The sequence below is a fragment of the Semicossyphus pulcher genome, unplaced genomic scaffold (genome assembly GCF_022749685.1).
Source record: "Semicossyphus pulcher isolate SPU_LCO1_2020_fin unplaced genomic scaffold, fSemPul1.0.p SCAF_21, whole genome shotgun sequence".
In the NCBI taxonomy this organism is placed as follows: domain Eukaryota; kingdom Metazoa; phylum Chordata; class Actinopteri; order Labriformes; family Labridae; genus Semicossyphus; species Semicossyphus pulcher.
Window position 1 is genome coordinate 5,057,940 of NW_027211695.1, and position 19,929 is coordinate 5,077,868.

General features: G+C 42.3%; 1 protein-coding gene across 2 annotated transcripts; it reads right to left on the reverse strand.

The window, feature by feature from the left end:
• Nucleotides 1-362: 362 nt before the first annotated feature.
• On the reverse strand, nt 363-14,761 carry wrap53 (WD repeat containing, antisense to TP53). 2 transcript variants are annotated; one of them, XM_069672365.1, is made up of 11 exons: nt 14,585-14,761; nt 13,644-14,109; nt 13,315-13,501; nt 11,150-11,245; nt 10,547-10,655; nt 9,144-9,232; nt 5,631-5,854; nt 4,399-4,499; nt 3,057-3,160; nt 2,752-2,895; nt 363-1,515 (listed from the first exon to the last, which is right to left on the reverse strand). In XM_069672365.1, the coding sequence occupies exons 2-11, from the start codon at nt 13,924-13,926 to the stop codon at nt 1,290-1,292; spliced, it is 1,563 nt and encodes a 520-aa protein (XP_069528466.1). In that variant the 5' UTR covers nt 13,927-14,109; nt 14,585-14,761; the 3' UTR covers nt 363-1,289. The 2 variants fall into 2 exon arrangements, with proteins under 2 accessions (XP_069528466.1, XP_069528465.1); XM_069672364.1 differs by having other exon boundaries at nt 4,399-4,610.
• Nucleotides 14,762-19,929: the final 5,168 nt, after the last annotated feature.

Sequence of the window (19,929 nt, forward strand, 5' to 3'; positions counted from 1 at the left end):
CGTCAAAATGCCGAATATCGGCACCAATAATCGGCCCGGCCGATAATCGGTCTATCCCTAATTGTAGGCTACAAATTTGAGTTCCAAGAAGTAAAACCTTGTTCAACACTGGCTTCAAACTGATGCGTCAGCCTCTGTGTCTAAAGTTACAAGGCGTAGTTTGGAGCCTGCTGTGCTCCTTTGGATCAACCTGCAAAGCACACCCCACCAATAGCAGCATAAGCTTACACTGCGGTACATTATAAACATCATACAAACACATTTGTGCTGCCACATCACCACTCAAACAGGTACAAATGTAATCCACACACAGTCTTTTGAAAAAATAAAGAAGACATCACTCGGTTCACGCACGACTAGAAGACTTTCACAGATTTTTATAAGGTTACAGTAATCAAGCTAGCTGCTTACAGAGTATACATTCAGAAAATCAGAATGAGCCTTGTGGTTTTACAAAAATATACATCTGTGGGCATGCACTCAGCGACACAACACTTAGTGCGTCCTAAAGTTTAAAAAAAGAAGGTAAAAACAGGAGATCCCATCGGTTTACAAAAGCAAAGCTCAAGAACAAATGGCACTTACTGTTACTATAGCAGTTGAGAATCTCCAGGGCAGCATTACAGCGACACGCACGTAAACAAACACTCCCACAGATACAACTCAGATCGCAGGTGTGACCAGTTGATAGACACCACCAATCAAGGCCCTAAAATTATCCTCCCATTGAGGAAGTCGAGTTCTCATTATAAAAAAAGTTTAATGAATTTAGATTTCATCTTGACGATGTTAACAGAACAAGTAATTTAATAACAAAATTAAGACGAGGCCACAGTCCGCTCCTTGTGCAACCCACATGTTGTCTCAGCCTGAGTAAGGTTTTAAGGAAACCTCCTTGGTTTTAGCATTGACCACATTCTTGGCGTATAGTTCCAATTCTCATTTAACAATTTGGCATGACAACGATGAAGTCTTCAGCCCTGGATATCTGTTCCGTACTGACCTGATGTGCAATGCTTCACAATCCTTTCATTGCGTCTGCATATGTTGCAAACCTGCACATGATATGTTATGACATTTATTTAGACTGTTAATGCGGTGATGTTTAAAGTGACTGGATGTATAAAAACGATCAAGAAATGCTTTTCCACCTCAAGACTTCATGTTGCTGATGGTGAAGAGAATCTGAGTGACCCATAATAAGCGTTATCCATAACAAACACTCCCAAAATAAATATCACATGGCAGGTGTAACTCAATCTGTGTCCGCTGGCTGACCTCACAGAACCTCAGGCCTCCGCCTCCGCCGAACTCTGCTCCTGGCCCCCCTCTGCCGCGGGGCCGAGCGGTCCGGCCCACCACAGAGACAGGGTGTTGTCTTGTCTGATCTCCTGCGGTGACATCACGGCTTCTCCTCCCTCGCCGTCGGAGGCCGAGTCGCCCTCGCTGTCGCCGGGCCACGGGAACTGACGCTGCCCACTGGACGTCGCCAACAATGGCATGAAGGGATGAATGCTGTAGAAGAGAAGGATTCATGGATGCACCGTGTCATTGCACCTGTATTTAAAATACATGTAGATGAAAACACTAAGGAAACAGCATGTGCTAAATTTGCAATGCCAAGCCACAGAGCCATTTATCAGCTTTTTCATAAATGCAGACATAAGCTGCACTTATTGCGATTTGTTCTCACAAAATAGTTATACACCATCTCGTGTAATATAACCACTCTGAATTTGGCAGCTGTTTCTTCCCTTAAAATTATATTTTGAAGGGTTTGTTTGCATCTGCTGTTCTTGTGTGTGAATGATAGGGGGACCGAAGAGTGGCACACAGCAGGACTTTCAGGCAGGAAAACAGTGACTCATGTTAGTGACTGTAGAGTAGTTAATAGTAGTTAGTTGGGGCAAAATAAATGTGTGGTTGTACCTATTAGGCCCTTAACACAACTGGTATTAACATGTGGTTTTCAAGTGGACAGTCTTAACCACAGGTCTGAACGCTGCCAGGATGGATTGAGGACTCATTCAGATCCGATCACTCGGGCCACATACGGAGGTGGTCTGGGACGCATTTATCCACACACGTCCGGCAGCGTATCCTGGGCCACATTAAGCACCGCCCACTCTCTCCGTATCCACGGCAACGATCGCGTGGATACCGGAGATCACTCGCCTCTCTTTCCCGTCTGATCTAACATTTCTCCGCCGTGTTTCCTGCAATTTATGTCTCATGTCACTGCAGCTGTGTAAACGTAGATTAATGCATGAGAGCGGAAATACAGATAGATTGTGTCTGTGTTTATTCAGTGAGAGAGAGACTGCATTTAAGTTTTTAATACGGGACGATCCCGAACCGACGAGGGGGAGAGACGGCGCGGGTCGGAGATATGATCCACGAGCATTTTATCACAGTTTGATAACTGCAAGTGGATCACTTGATTTTTAGAGTTTAATCATGCAGCGCAGTGAGGACACAGATCTGTGTTTCTCATGCTCTGCCCTTGACTCAATAGGGTCAGTCTGTCCGTATTTCTATGAATAACCTTTATAAAGAATAAACCACACCTTGCTGTGAATGAGATGAGCCGTCGGTGAGGTGAATGAGGCTCTGTATTCATTTGCATACAGAGCGGGAAAGTGAGATCCGATCACAAGTGGTCGATGAAGACGCATTTGCAGACGCATTGAAATGCTAAGTGTGAATGCTAGTACTTCTGCTGCGCTTAGACCTTGCCAATTGTAATCATACCTGATGCCGTTGGTGCAGTCCCAATGGGCCTTGAACCTGAGCTGAGGCTGCAGCAGCTCCTCGTTACCATCAGGAGGAGCTGTGTGGGTGTCCCACACTGACACCACTCCCTCTGTGTCGCCACTCAGCAGGTACCTGCCTGACCTTAACAAGAACAATGTAATAAATAAAAGGTCACATGTGGTTAATCAGCATTCATACTCCCATGTTGAAGTTCAACAATAGAATAAAATGTGCATACACATTATGTGGTCTTGGTCACATTTCAAGCGCACACACAGTTCTAGTTGGTAAAGTCAACTTACAGGTCGAGGTCAAAGTAGATGCGCTGGTTAGTGGCCACGTTCCTCTTGAGTGAAAAGACAACCTTGCCCGGCTCCCTTAGGTCCCAGCACAGTATTTCGGGATCCTACACATCAACAAAAGAATTCAGCTCACTGTAAGTTTCAACTTTAAATAAATCTATCATTTATTTTTAGACTGCTATTTTACACTGTAGAACAGGTCTAGTGCGCACTCTGTAACAGTTGCCTCCATCTCATATTGAACAATGAGGGCTCTGTCATCCAGGTGGATATCAAGAGCACGACCCTTTCCTTTTGTTTTCAGATACGAACGTCCTGCTTGCAAACTGCCCACTTTAGATAAGAAATAAACACATTCGATTTTCTTTCTTCCAAACGAGGAGCAGCTGATCTGCTTAACGGAATGCGAGTGGCTGTGCCTCTGCCAACCAGTAACGTCGACGTTTACATCCATGTCTAAACAGACTCGTATAATATATTTTGGGGATAAAAGTTATTAATATACTGACTGTATACTACAGTGAGGAGGAGCAAGCCGACTCTGAAGTCTCTGCCAGGTCTTAATGTTGGAATGGAGTTCTTGTGGCTTAGGTCTGTGCAGTGATATGTATTCCTCAGTATTTACTCTAACCTGCAATGAAACTATGCACAGATTCAGGTTTATTGATTACGATTATCTTCATCCACATGTATTACTTACGCTGACCTGATGTCGACACAGACCTTCCTGACACAGTTAATCTGTCTCTTGACCCAGCTGCTAAATTGTAGACGAATAAAGCGGCGGAGTGACGTGCATGTTACAGAATAACTTTGTAGACTCTGGAATGTTAAACTAGTTTAATCTGAACAGAGTGACATTAGCTAACAGGGATGAAAGGAGGGCATTGAATCACACACGGTTTGATGTCTATGGAGTCTTTATATCCGCATCAATAGGACGTTGTGGACAAATTGTGTGATGTCAAATTAGGACAAAACTCCTGACACTGACCGTTTGTTTCCGTGTCATTCACAACAAATCCAAGCTCCTGTGATGGCAAACCTCTGCAGCACCTTTGTGAATCTTTTAGCCGCACTTTCAGGGGAATGCTCTGATGCCTATTCAGATTAATTACAAGCTGACTCATGGCATCAAAACAGGAACTTAGCTAATAAACTCCCATCCAAAAGTCTGATAATGCTTGTGTAAACCAATTTTCCAGCGCAACAGAGCAAAGTCGTTTGTTCCCTGCTTAACACACAAACCCTTCATGTTATGTGTGTGTGATCGTTTAAACAAGGCAGCATTGCTACCCTTAGGTGTCTGTATGCAAGTGTGTGCGCTCGTGTGTGTGTTCACCTTGCGCCCGCCGGTGTACAGGTAGTTGCCGTCAGGGGAGAAGAGCAGATGGGTGAGGCCTCCGTGGTGGCGGGTCGGCAGCAGAGCCAGCAGGGTGCCGTCTTGGCAGGAGTAGAGGCCAGCGCAGCGGGAGTAAGAGCCACAGGCGTAAACAGACTGGCAGGGGCTGAAGCCAAAGCAGGAGATGATGCCACTTTGGCCCTGCTTTTTCACTGCAGTGAAGACAAGAGAGTAGCATTTGGCAGGGCTCTCAGCCTTTTAACAGGATGAAAAGACTTAACTCACAATCACTTCTACTCAAAGTTGACTTTCTGGCGGCTTCTAGATTGCTGATTACATCTCCAAGGAGAAAATACGTGCAAACAACGCATGCAGAAACTCACATTTAACTATTTCCTATACCCGCTTACTCCTTCCACAATCATCCTGTTTTAAAATGGCTTTTAGCATGTCTGGCACAAAGAAGCAGAGGCAAGGTTTTGGCACAGTCATGTATCACTTACTGTGTTTTGGAGATTTACCATATATTTGCGCCTAAAATGCAGTTATTAATTATCAAGCAGAGCAGATGGAACCAAACAGACAAGAAACGACCAGAGCAAGACGCTAAGGGGCTTACCAGCAGAGCAGAGTTTACTTAAAATCCATATTTTGCATTTGATATTTGGCTTCAGTGTTGCTGCCTGAGAAGTCATTCTGCATAACTTGTCACTAATAATAAAACTAATGAATGAAAACACTCTTGGTTGACTTTTTGAAGGATCATTTTGGTGCTTCAGCCCGTTAACTTCCAGACAAACAGGTTCATTCCAGTGCGATACACAAACCTTTCAGCGAACTGAAACTTGTTTGAATAGTGTGACAAAGATTAGGAATTCATGACAGTAAACATTTAGTTCCTTTTATTCGTTTCTTAGAAGTACATAATAAAAAACGCTCCTTGTTGGTTTGTTCAAGGAGCCTGTGTGATGTGACAGCCGGCTGTCAAAGAGGAACTTTTTGAATACAACAAAACAACTTCACATCATTCTTTTCACTATGTCTCTGTTTGCTTATTGTTTGTTTTGTGGTTTGAATTTTACAGGAAACTTTTCTTTTTGTCAATTGTTCTTCACTTTCAGAGTTTGGAGCGTCCTTGAACAACAGGGAGAGTTTTCAAAACAATCCCAGCTCACAAACATATTTACTTTAATGTAATGCCTAAAGTTGTGTGACAGAAGTTGATGACCGACCTATCGTGGGCCGCTCCTCGCAGTCTCTTCCCGGACGGTCGGTGTAAAAGACCCTGACGGTTTTGTCGAAGCCGCAGTAGAGCTGCGTTCCGTCAGGCGAGAAGCAAAGGGAGTGAGCAGCCGTCAGCTCATCCAGGTGATTGTAGGGTCGGAAACTGGCTCGCACCTCCCCGTAAAACGCGTCCCACACGTGGACTGGGTTGTCACGGCTGCTGCTGGCCAAACTGTGGGAAAGAAGTGACGAAAAAAAAAAGGGCAAAGAGGAGAAGAGAATTAATTATTTAGACAAATGGGGAAAGAAATGACGGACATCAGGGAATAGAGAGTGAATGATGCATATTAAGAAACAAGGGTGAATAAATGTTGAGAATACTTAATGGACTTCATTTTTATTGTCCCCGAGGGCAATTTTTTTTACAGCTTCCAATTAAGAAATTAGTTATTCGACAATTTTTTTTTTTTCCAATTCATTTACAAGAACAAATTCAGCATTCTGTGAGTGAACTGGTTTGTACTACGCCGTGTCTAGACCGTAAGCAAATGAGGGGGTAGCCTCCCCCGTCACATTTAATAAAAACAATTAGGGATGCACGTTATCGGTATCTGCAGATTATGGCTCGAAAATGACATATCGGCATCGGCAGATATTCTGTTACGTGTTGCTTAATACGCAACTCACAATTTTTCCACTTCGCAGCTGTTGGCTGGCGTGATGATGGCATGTACTCCAGAACAAACGCCATCAGCTCACGGAAGCCTTCTCCTTCCACAACACTTAATGGGAGCATATCTCCGGGCATCCAGACATCACTTTTCCTGGTCACGGCTGACAAGGTGCACGTAACTGAGTTAAACTACTTTAGGCATGCGTGGGTGCGCGAGTAGAGTAACGTTACTCGAATAACGACGTCAAGCAACAAGTACTCGATTAGTCGCCCCCATCCCTACTGTCAAGCGTGAATTAAGGTGCAAGATGTCTGCGCTACGGCAGTTTTTCAAAGTTAGAAACGGACAAAAAGGCTGGTTTCATTTTATGCATTTGTTCTGTGCAATAGGTAAAAATTTGCCCTAGTTGTGGCTGTTTTCAGGACTGTCTCAGAGTGAGCATCATCCAAGCCTGTTAAATGGAGATTACATTTTTATTTGAAAGAAAATGTTACGAACAAATAAATATGGCATTTTGTACACAACCTAAGATTAAGTAGTTTTCTCATATTGCGCGGTGAATGTGGACATTTTAAAAAGCACTGTATTATGTTATTTCTGCATCTGCCAGTGGGACACGACAATAAGAGTAGGCATGATATCACTTCCACTGCAGGGGAGACTTGATCTTCCCCGGAATTAGGTGGGAAAAAACATGTGCCTAATGGCAATCGGCAAAAAGGGTTGGAAAATATCGGCATATTGGATATCAGCAAAAAATAATCTAATATCGTGCATCCCTGAAATAAAAAAAATTAACGACTTAAGAGTCAATCTTATGCATCATGGGGAAAACTGCACATAAAGTTGGGCTGCTCCTTTTGCTGCTTGAAGCTATATGCCATGTTTGAAATGTGCTCACTACACAGAATTGGTTCGACTGACTTCAGTTGCTTCAGTGTCACATGAATGTCGTCTAAACGCGGCATGATACCGACTTGGGGTTTCGGTCTAGAAACGGTGGCTGTCCCTTTAAGTAAAACAAACTAACTGGGGGAATAAAATGCTGTAAGTGCATCTCAGAGGATACAAAGCAAATTCAAACATATACATAATGTATGACCAAAAAAAGTTGTTGTAGTCACTCTCTTGTTCCTAACCTCTACTGCACCACATCCACCTGAATGCATCAAAACAAACACGCAGCATTGTGCCTTGCCTCATTATGGAGACAAGACCACGGCACATTCTTATTGATTCAATTCAGGGCCAAAGACTGAGCCATGCCTTTTTAACTCTAATTACTGGAACTGAACAAATGCCTAAACATCACTGTGGCTCAATTAGACAAAGGAAATTAGCCCCTACCGCTGCTGCCGTGTTCTGTTATGGCCCCTCTGAGCCGCAGCTTTATTCCAGAGCAGGGAAATGCCCAATTATAATGCTAGACTGCTGCTAGCTTGGAGCAGAGCCTAGAACTCAGTGCAACTTAACCGCGCCATAACAGGGGCCCTTATTCCCTCTCTACAGGAGGGGCATCAACAATGCGCGGCTTTTGGCAGACGGAGAGTTCAAGGAGCGCGGGGGGAGGATGTGAGACAAAATGGTAGATGTGGAAAGAGGGCGAAGAAGGGGGGGCAACAAAAAAAGGGTTTTCTATAAATGTGTTTAATAATCTAAAAAAATAAAAACAACCTTTATCTAGTTGCCTCCCCCTTACTAATTTATTCTGAACATATCCATCCCCCTAGCTGCGCCCAGCAGGTGCTCTTCTCTGATATATGGCAACGATCTAAAGAAGATCTGCTGTCAGCTCCTACTGGCATCCTCATCCTCATGACAGACAGGTCTTTGCACGGCTTTGGCAGATACACAGAGGCCTCTCAAGTGGTTTGTTGTCCACATGAGTCGTTTGATGATCATTGTGCTGTTTACACTACTCTCATCTTTGGGCATGCAGCTCCTGACCTGCAGCCCCCTTCCTCTCTCACAGTGAAGGCTGTCTGGTGTTGGGGTGGAGCGGTGCCAACACTAAGCCTTGATCAGAGGGATCTGTTGGAGGGTGGACGCTATAACTGGTGGATGATGGGAGCAGGGGGAGAAGGTTTAGACACAGTGAAAACTGTTGGCAACTTGACCTCAGCTCGTTAGCACCGACCTACCTCTCTCGCCACAGACGATATGCATTCTCCACTGTGACGGCTGGGTGTAACTGATGTTGGCTCTGCTTCACAGCGCACACAAAAACTCACAGTGATGTCATTATTACCACATTTTAAAAGCCCGCTCAAGTGTGCGCCTGCTGAAAAATGGCATAAAAAGAGAATGAGATGAAAAGAGAATCACCGAGTCAGGGAATCATAAGGCCCTTTAGGTGCTGTCTGGACTCGAGAGAGCTGTTAGTGGGCTGAATCATGCTGAAAAGCACCATGGGCCTCAAACAGCCGAGCGGATTGTGATGGAGGCAGAGGCAGACAAGACGAAGGCCAACTCTTCACTCATAATGAGAGACATCACAAAGCATTTACAGCCTCTCTCCGCGCAGGCAGCCGGCTCCCACAACGAGTGCAAATACCACAGGGATCAGAGAATGGGTCACAAGCATTCAACAATATCTTCTATACTCGGGAGACAGGCTCAAGCATGCAGAAAATCCTGCTCACACACAGACACACAGTGTACCACTCTAACACTCGAGATTAAAAACACCAATCACTGACTGACACCAGCCACCATAAACAACATAGTAACTTTTCTGTATACATCCTTCACCATCTGGCAGGCTGACCTTCAAAGAGAACTTTAAATGTCTCATATATCCAGCTGTTACGAGCCGAGGCTCTGGTAAAAGATCAAAGCTGAACTCACAAGCACGTGTCCGGGTCCAGAGAGTTCATCTTAGGGTACCAGCAGTAGTCGTAGATGGTGTCTCCCTCTGCCATCCGCAGCACTGGACTCTGCCACAGAATGAGAGAAGGTGAAGGAGGCAGCACACAGTGTAAAACTGCAATGACTGATGGGATCTATAAGACAGACTAGAGCACAATATCAAAGGCTGTTTCTTGTACAATAATTCAAAAAGCCAAAAGCCAGCGACAGAAACGGGGCAATCAAATCTCAATTTTCCACCCCTTTTCAAAAATGAGATCTCTGTAATTAAGTAAGATGGATTATTTTTCAATTATTCTTGTTCAGTGATCACACAGCCTCTGAGACAATTACGAGATTGGCTGTCCACTTGATATTTCCCAAAACCTTAATGTCAGGAAGCCTCACTCATCATCAATTATACAATTTCTCAAGCAGCTGTCTTAAAGGGAATTAAATGTTTCAGTTATCTTCATCTTCAAGAACGACATACTGACGGTCTGTATACGTGGGTTTTTCAGACCCGGGAAGAACCGCTTATAGATGCCGATTGTCTCTGTTCCCACTGCCAGTGGAGTAAACGCCTTTTGGTCTCTTTTCTGCTGCGTCGCCGTCTGACGTCACAAACGTGCCCGAAACAGGGTTAGTAAACAGTGAAGATGTTACGGTGGTTAGGTCTTTATTGTATCCGTTACTCATTCAGTCTGTTTATCAAACTCGGCGCGGACTTATTTGGAACGATGTTCGACAAGGAGTCGCAGAAGTTCCCGACAGAGCATAGCATCACGCCGGAAGGAGGTTGGAGATTAGCGTGTCGATGTGATCTCATCAATGCTGATCGGAGCCGAGGCGATAATTGCCCGGGTCTACTGCAGAGTCTTTTGACCCGGGTAGCTTTTCCCACTAAGCACAAAAGCCGGGTGTTTTTGACCAGTGGGAAAAGGGCTTGAGATGCAATTTGCTCTAATTTTCAAATATATCAGACTGCAAATGAACTTTCAATGCCGTGAAAACATTGGGAAAGAACAACGGTAATTTGTGTACTTAAATCTGGCTAAAAAGAATGGATGGATTGTGGAGAAATATAAATGAAACTCACAAATCAGTATGCTTAACTATGATTGATCTAATGTCATTTAATTGAATTTAAAAATATTAGAATTTATTTCAAATTAAAAAGAAAACCAAATAATACCAAACACCGTTAATGACTTAAACTCCCTATCTATGTTAATTCAAGTCTCTAATCCTGCGTGCCGTCTCTAAGCTGTTATTGTGTGCGGGAACAGCTTTTATTAAAAGCCTTCAACTTTCTTGCTTGACTAAACCTCACTTTGCCAGTCAGCTTATTTTTCTTTCCTCTGCACAAACACGTGGGGATGCTAAACTATCTGTGTACTCACCATCTCGGGAAGCAAGTCCCAGTTATAGCTGTAAATCTCTGGAGGAAGGTTGTACACACGGAGCACATTGTCTGCACTGTTGGTCAGGATGCAGGAACCGTCAGGGGCCCTGGTTAAGACAAGCGGGGAGGATGAGAAAAAGATGGTGTATGAATTGTACATGTGCACAGGTAAATGCTTTAGTACAGAGGCAATTTGGACTAAAGGTGCTGTAATTAGCACTTTTCGCATGAATACATTTAACTTGATTGATAAATTGTTCTATCGTGACGAGTTTGTAGTGGCGTCATTTATTCATTGTCAGAAATCGTGTTCCTCCTCTACCCTGAGAATGACAGACACAGGGGAAGTCACTCTTTTCTTACTAGCTTTATTTGAGCTGAAAGAATGTTTTCTCAGTAATCCAGGACACCAGAAAATGTCTTTGATTTCTGCTCCTCACAAAATGTACAAATGCGATAGTCTTGTGAATTTATATTAAATCATACTAATGACTCACACATGCGATAATGATGTGAAAGATTAACTCTGAGCACCTTTGAAGCTCCCCACACATAATCCACATGGTGCGTTATGTGACATGTTAATTTTAGAAGGGATTACCATTTGCAGCCTTTGAGGTAATTCTCCGGAACTGTCGAGTACTCAGTCCAGGAACCAGTCAGCATCTGAGGATTCTGGGTAAAATCGAGGCCTAGGCTGGAAGCAAGATTAGACTTGATTAGATTAAACATTCAACAACATGCTGAAAGACAAAACTTCCCATAAAGATAAAGAATGAATACAACCACATCCTAGATTTGTGACCCCTTATAGTAAAGTTATTTGTGTGCTTCTTAAATTTGTTATATTCTGTTAACAGGAAAACACGTGGTGAATTCACCGGCGAGGGCTGAGCTGCTCCTTTTAGACCCACTGTCAACACAAAGTGGAGAGCATTGTTAATTCAATTTCACACCTCTGCAGGTTAATTCCATCATTTTTTCATCTTCCATCATCTCATCTTGTCTGAATTTTACCACTGCGATGATTGATAGTGTTAAATGTTTAATCAGTTAATGCTGTCGTGCTTTCGCTGCCCCACTTCAAAATGAGTGCTATTAAAAATGCACAGAGGAAGCAAGGCAACATCAAACACTCACAGGCAATTACACATGTTCAAATAGCTGCAACTGTGCAATTATTGTCAACATTGGGATTAAAGCAAGTTGATCCCACAATTCCTGTCAATTTCCTGCTTTGCTTTGGCTGAAAAAAACTAAGCTTTTAACTGAGTGTTATTTTACATATATTTCTTCTTTATTTTTTATTATCACTTTCCCAATCTGGCTGCAGGGAGTGCGATATGGACTTTAAAATATTTACTAAATGGTTTAACCACACCACAGCTTGCTTTGAGTGTTTAATATCCATTCGATATAGTACAGTAACCCAATGACTTAGTTTGTAGACTTTGTAGGTGTATAGAACATAACAGGTATTCATGTCTCACCTTCTATTGGTTTTCAATTTTTTAGGATACAGTGAGGAAAATTAGATACTCTACTGGTTCTGACCTGTGTTTTGTTTAAGATAGAATAATTACACATAATTTCCTAGGTGTTAATCTTTACCCCCTAGTTATAAGTCTGTTCAATCAGGATTATTCTGGCCAGTATTAGGGTTTGATATTATTTAACAGGATCACTATCATTTATATTGGCAAGAACTGAACTAAATATACAATAGCCTGGCTAAGAGGTCATTCACATGGATTTAGGCTGACTGCAAGCAGACGGCAAGACTGCTTATAGTGGTTTAAGCATTCAAAAAATGGTGAGGCTGACAGGAAATTCAGGCAGTAGTAACAATACATGGCACAAAGTTCAACTAGTCCTGCACTGGAATTGACTATAGGCTGTTACACAGCTCCTTAAAGGGGACATATTTTAGCTATGCAATCAATATTCTATTATTCTAATGTGTTTCTGGATCACAATGGTAAAGTTTGTTTAAATTAAAATATGTATACAATTTTTAAAATCATTTTTCAGAGCCTCTCCTTCCTCTTCAAACGAACAAGCCGGTTTGCCATTCAAAGGTTAGACCTAAGCCACAATTAGTTGACAGTATTTGGAGTGGCCGCGTAGCTCCTCCCCCACGTGGGAGAGTGGCTGCACTGCACTGTCACTCGAAAGTTGTAGAAAACATGTCTGCTCTAGGAACTGTTATTCGGCCTTATATGTAAGAGCCAGAATCAGACCCTGAGTGGGAGGACGATACACCGGAGCAAGTGCAGCAACCCAGTAGTTCCCACCTAGGAGGTATCGGAATGGTAAGTTGGCAGCCTGAGGTGAATGACAGTAAATGACAATAAATGACAATTGGTCGATTTCAGCGAAAGCAAGGTTCTAAGTAGAAACCTGCAGCTGTTCTGAACGGCCCACTTCATTTTTAAAGTGTCATTCTGGAAAAACACGGAATGATGCAGTTTTCACTTTTTCAATGTGAACAATAAACACAAAAAAATGTGAAACCCATGCAAAAATATAGAGAATATCCATTTAAAAGATAGGGCCCCTTTAACACATAGACAAAACACAATGATCTGAATAAGAAGAGGTGAATTATTTTGCTTTCCTGAGAAAGAATGAGAGAATAATTGCAAAGCCAATTGCGAAACATTTTTTTCCTGTCTGTATGAAGTTTGAATCAATATTAAAACTTTGTGAAATGCCCGGCTCTACCCCGTTATGTGTCAAATATTGTTTTGGACTTTCTCCACTTACTGCTGTCCTTCACTGGGGCTGTCGGCAGGACTGTCATCGTTGTGCTTCTCTTCCAGTTTCGTCTCTCCTTCGTCCAAGGGGGCATCATGGCCCCCATCTCCATTCTGATGGCACTCTTCCTCTCCTCTAACGCTGATTGAGACCTCTTCTTGACCTTCCTCCTCACATTGTGGAGGTTCTGTAGTTCCTGCCATCAAAGAATAAATTGGTTCAGGTTAACTCATTGACCTCTGCGCTCAATCAACTTCAAAATCCCTGGCAGAAAATAAAATAAAATATCAAAGCTTTACTAAAATGTTATATGAAAAATGAAGCTGAATATACTGTACTTTGTGCTGGTGGGGCTTGGTCTTCCGGCAGCAGGCCACCCTGTGCTGCTGTTTCTTCATCCATCATGACAGGCTTTGCAACCTGCTCAAGCCCTTGTTCCTCCTCATTCATTTTGGGCCGCTTTGCAGACGGTTCTCCCCCTTCCTCTGACGCCTTCCCTACCTCTAAGCTGTCAGCTTCAGTAAAAGGAGGTGCCTTGTGAGGGGGCTCTGTATCCGCTTCTGCTTCCTGCCCTGCACCGGTCACACCTCCACTTTCACCACCTCCAGCCGAGTCAGACATATCCCTTTGTTTATCAATCTATCCTGTCGAGTCCTGTATCTGGCGTTCAAGTGCGTCGTCTCTGGTGGTTGGCTGTCAGACGTGGGTGAGGTAGGTGCTACTAGGATAGTGCTTCCTCCTGCAGTATGGATGTTTAAGTCTGCTGGGGGTCGAGGACATCACAGCACCCACAAGCCTTGACAACTAGAGTTTGTCGGGAAAAGACAATACAAGTAGGACAGGGCAGTGAGACCATATGTATAGTTTATTTTCCCCATGCATGTTCTCCATCTTGCACTATTGAACACTGCTGCAAAAAATCACTACATCCGTAAATTGAGACAGGAACACGTGACGTTTATAGTTTTAGGAGGAATACATAACTGACGCCAAGTTACACATGCAAACACCGTAGACACCTGTGGCTAGACGTGTGACGTGCAAACCACTCCAAACTAGCATAATGATAATTGTGCTAAGTTTAAGCTTACGAGGTTAATTATTTGAAACAGCCTTTCAAGTGTAGCCCCCCATCCTCTGCTTCCGTTGTAATTTGAAAATGATAGCATAAAACGGCAAAAAGCTTCTATTCCCTCAAACTGTCCACAACAGAAACAGCAACCACCTCACGTTAGCTCGTATTAGCATTAGCCCGGGCTAGCAGTCTTATGCCACCTACCTGTGTTGTGCTTGCCTGGCCTTTGGTTCTGCTCGTAGTTTGGCTGAAAACACCTTTTCTCGACGGTGCCAATGTCCCACTTTCAGCAGGAGAGTGCGAATAGCTTATAAACGACGTCCGTCTTCTTCGAGACTTGTGTTTCCGTTCACTTCATTTCGAGAAGTTGTAAACACTGTGGGCGGCCATGTGTTTTTAACTATCGCGAGAGTTCCGTTAATGACGTCGACGTCCCCCCTCATGGCTCGTCCAGGCAGCACAGTGTTGTGTTTATACCACGCCTGGTGTTCACGCCTTTCAACTTTTGCACTTTCACACTAAACACACTTCAAAGGGTCATAGTATTCAATAAGAAATTCTGAGTCAGTCACTGCTAAATGCTATTTATTTAGTATTTATTTTGTTCTTCAAACAAACAAAAGCCAAACTATTTACACATCTTTCAGTTGTTCTTTTTCTTAACAGTTTCATTATATGCATGTCGTTTTTAGAAACAACATTCATTCTCATTGAGCAAAGGAGCTGAGCTGACAGATACTGCTTTCATTTTTGTTTTAAATATTGTTGGAGCTATAGGTACCAGAGCTAAACTTAACCAAACGATTGTCTTCATAACGTGAAGCAACAGGCCGTGACAGGAATTTTTCAAAGGCTGCAACTAAACACCCAAGGCTTTTCTACAACACAATATTGCAGTTTATCTAATCATAAAAGCATGTGTAGTGAAGTAAAATAAACTGCAAAATACTTCTGTTTACTCTTTCGAGACAGACTGGCCGACAAACAACGCACACCACACAATATCAGCTTTTAAAAATGTCAAACATAGACTTTTAAAGTCATTCACAAACGAGACTTGATAGCATACCCATATGGTTAAAGTCAATTTCTTTGTTTTGGCAACTGATTACAACAAGAAACTTAGCAACCATTTAGTATTAATTCTGTATCAATTTAACAGTTATATACTGGGGCCTGCGGTGGCTACTGTCATTTAAACAGTTAGCTATGGCAGGAACTATCTCTCCAAACCTCAGCTAAACAAAATGCACATATGGATTACAAGCCTATACTGATGTTTTAAGTGAATATCAGTTTCCATTTGAATTAAAAACTGCATACTGTTTAGTTATCAAGTTTACAAAAACCTACCAGTTGACTAAAAGCATTAATCTCTCAAATCCAATAACATATACACACTTGGAACAAGACTGATTGGATTCCTTATCTATTCAGTGCCATCAGAGATCATCAGCAGTACGACCGACTACAAAGACAAAGCAGAGGCAAACTTGGCCAAGTTGACACCCAACTCAAGTTTTAGCGTCAAATCGCACTAATATCACAATTCATGCAAGCTTGGTCTTCTAATCATACTTCAAATACAAGCCTAATTTGACATCTCAAAAACAGTAAAAAGTATCTATTAGCTCTCAGAACATGTAAGACCCAGGGAGTGTCGGAGGTAAACCATAAGCCTCTTCAATTTGAGGAGGATCGGTCACTGGTTTAGTTTAGCCTAGCGCAGTACATCCAACAATAGTTATCACACAGCGATACGTCTGTGCTTTAAGCCAATTCTGTGTATTCTACCTCATCAGCTCAGCTCCGGACAGTACAGACTTCAGCCCTTTTTCAAGCCTGCACCTTCAGAAATAATCTAAACAGGAAATCTGAACAAATCCACTCTTTATTTTAAGGAAACCAAAAGGGCAACAAAAGCCAACCACCAACAAAATTAGATAAATCAAAGATCGCTTGCTGCTCTATTCTGTAGCCAAATGGTAACTCTCAAGGTGGTTCGTGTAGCAGGTTAACACAGGAAAAGACCGTCCGGTTAGCTAACAGAAACCTGTCTTTAGAAAGCTCCTTTTCTTTCTTTGACTTTAGACAGTCAACAAGATGATTTCCAACTTAAATTCGTCATTTAGAGAACATTTTCAGTTAGTCATTTGGACTGAACTATACAATTTAAGGCATGTTGAATAGAGAAATAAAGCAAAACCCACTATGAGAGAAAAATCAAAAGAAACTTTTACATTATTTACACAGCTCAGCGTTTATACTGATGAGCCTTGATGCTTGTGTGTGTCTGTATCAGTGTGATTTGATATCGATGTAGCCCTGTTAAGTGTGCAGACGTGGTTCTAGAGGAGAGCCAATGTAACTGAGTGTACGTTGCTTTTGCTGTAGGTGTGCATGTAGTGTGTCTGCGACTCCTTTGGACTCTAGAAACTATGTGACATGTAGCCATGTATTTATGTTTTGTCATGTTTCAAAGTCTTTTTTTTTTTTTTTTTGTACAATGCTTTCAGTTCATCCAGTTCTGGTGCTGCAACCCCACCCAGCACTCAGTCTCTGACGTCTGAGCAGGAGGGCAGGTCCTCTGTCCTGCAGGGTAGGAGAACTCCAACGCAACCACCCGACAGTTTCAGGCCAAGTCGGTGATGACATCTGGGCAATTGGTGCCACTTTATACTCTTCCTTGCCAGAGAGCCCCTGATTGAATTCCAAGGCCAACACTTCCAACGCAGATGGGATCCACGGTCAATAAACCTGTAACTTCATCTGGTAACTGTCCACCTGATAATGCCAATGGCTTGCCCAGTCCAACTTGAGACAGAAAAGTTTCTTAGGGTTAAGTTCAAAAGGACAGGTTTAGGGTTAACTGGTTCATGGGTTGGCTGTAAATAAGATCCTCTTTGCAGAGGGCAGCAAATAAAGCACAGCCAGAATCCTGCAGGAAGAAAGACATAAAGACAATCATCAACCCTACTGTCCAAACAATCCTACCAGATACAAAGTGCCACAAAATAAACAAGTCAATTGATTGAAGTAAATCCTTAGCATACAGCACCAAGAAGAATATAAGCCAGAACAAATCTTACCAATGCCAACGATTGTTCCTTCTGCAGTCACTCTACAGCTCTCAAGACAGTCATCAGGTTCGTAGACAAACACGAAGCATCCTTGCCAACAGGTCTTCAAACCTATGTCTGACCTTTCACTGTGAATGTTGATCAAACACTCTTGGTGGGGCTCTTTGTAGCGACTGCAACATCCTTTTTGATAAGTAGTCAGTCAGTCTCTGAGCCAACACCTCAGTCCATGTCCATGTGGTTTTCCCTTCCATCCCCGATTACTTCAGGGTTACTGGCAAACTAAGGGAAACTCACAGCGAGTCTATCTCAAACTATATTCAAAAAAGATTGGTTTTTCTCGAAGAACATTCACTCCATATAAGCAATGTCTTGTGATTTTTTCCTTCATCCATTTGCAAATTTTCTTTCTACTCTGAAAGGTAATACAAAAATATGGTTATTTACAGGAGGTGGAAGAAGACGAAGCTTCTCGAGTCTCTTATTTCAGTTTGGGAATATTTTTTCAGTGACTTGTCAAAGTCGTAGCAATCCTCCTGTTGTAATTGTGCTCCCATCCCCAAATGGTACCTCACAGCTTGAATGAACAAAAGTGCATAGGTGAGTTGGTGAGGGCAGGGTTTGAGTGCTCATGAGGGTTGAGGTGAAGACAAGTGCACTAACCAGGTGTACTCATATCGCCCTCTCAGTTCCCTCTAGGGTTTTGCAGCCCCCGCACTCCGTTCTCCACAAAACAGAGCCCATCCTTGATTTTCAGGCCACCGCTCCATGTTTGATCATCATGTTTCAGGCTCCACGACCACACACAAAAGGTCCAGTTAGAGGATCTTGTCCATGTTGTTGTGATGCCTGCAACTCTTCCTCAAACCAACACCACTCAATGTCCATATGGCAGAAGCGCACTTGCAAACCCCACCCGTCTTATGTGGGAACAAACAAAAAAAAAAAACTCAACAAAAATGAATAAATGAAAACAAAAAACTGCACCCACAGATATCCATGTGGTTTGTAAACAACCAAAGCTCCAGTATGGAATAGAAAGAGTCCTTTCATTCAATTCTCAGTCATTATTTTTACGACCAGGATTGTAGAGGCAGTGTGTTCAACTGTATCCATCCCAAGTTTTTTTTTCTTCTCCATTGTGTAAATAAAAAAAAGTCCTCGCTAAACTCTTTGAAGCTTTTTTGTATTTTGTTTCCATTTTTGAAATCTTCTGAGGAAAAAAATAATATCTGGTATCAGCACGGGTTTCTTGTCATTTTTTTGGAATACATTCAATATTTTCTTAAGAAAGAAATAATACACACTTCACATGGCGATAATGAAACAAAAATGAAAAACAAATTAAGGAAAAAAATTAAAACACACAACAAAAATAGCAGCCCCAAGTGCTCATTATCTTAGTCCAAATACTTTTTAAACTTTGTATATAATGTATATATTCATATATATTTTTCATTAAAAAAAGAAAACTCGTCATTATCAAATTGCAACAACGAATAAGTAACACAATATGCTAACATTTCATGCACCATTCTGTGCACTTGCACATTAAGATGCTGTATTTTTTTTTTTCAGAGTCAGAAACTCGACACCTTTCATTCACAAGTTCGAGAGCTGACAAAAGGCAACGTGATCACACCCCAGGAAAACAGACTGGACTAACCTTCTGATGGATCACCCCTAGACTGAACTAGAAACATTTACGATATAAACTTACATACTTTACATACACTGTGCTGAGCACTGACACACGTCACACTCGCTCTCAAAAAAGAGTTAATGTCTCAATGGCCACGCACCCTATCAGAGTTCTTAGGCACAAATGTGCATTCATACACATACAAAAAAAGCACATGTATTCAAAATGAGTACCTGTAGTCCTAACTCATTTCTATGAACAGTAAATGAACATGCGCACTGAAAAAACACGCACACACACACACGCACAAAGGTCTCATTCTGATGCACACACAGTAATGTCCCTCATGATTTGCCCTGTCTGCTAGTCCTCACAGGTCTACAGACAGCTCCCCATGCGGAGAAGCTAAGGGAAATAAACTAGTGGTGGTCATCATGTGATGAGCGCAAAGCTAACATTTACAAATGAATGCATTTCTATTTCGTCTATCTGGGGATGAAGAGCTGGTGAGAGAAAGGATGTGTTGTGCAATTGGCCTCTCTCTCTCTCTCTCTCTCTCTCTCTCTCAATCATTCACTCTCTCAAAACATACAAATCAAGTCCCTGTTTGGAGAAGGGAAACGCACACACACACTTTTAACATGAGAATACAAAATTACCATTTGAACAAAAAAGACAAAAAATGGCCTCTTATGTTTCATACATCTTGGTAAGCAACAAAAAAGAAGAAAAAAAAAACATTGTGCAGACTGGTATATTACTGACACAAACCAACTCTCACACATCAGTCACTCTCTGTCACTCATACACATTCAAAAAATATTCAC

What these genes read in the sequence shown, in the direction of transcription:
- wrap53 (XM_069672364.1), bottom strand. Translation starts at nt 13,926, where the DNA reads ATGTCTGACTCGGCTGGAGGTGGTGAAAGTGGAGGTGTGACCGGTGCA. An exon ending in CCAAGCCCCACCAGCACAAA is followed by an intron (nt 13,502 to 13,643) that starts GTACAGTATATT and finishes CTTTGATGGCAG; the next exon opens with GAACTACAGAACCTCCACAA. An exon ending in GGGACTTGCTTCCCGAGATG is followed by an intron (nt 9,233 to 10,546) that starts GTGAGTACACAG and finishes ATTCTGTGGCAG; the next exon opens with AGTCCAGTGCTGCGGATGGC.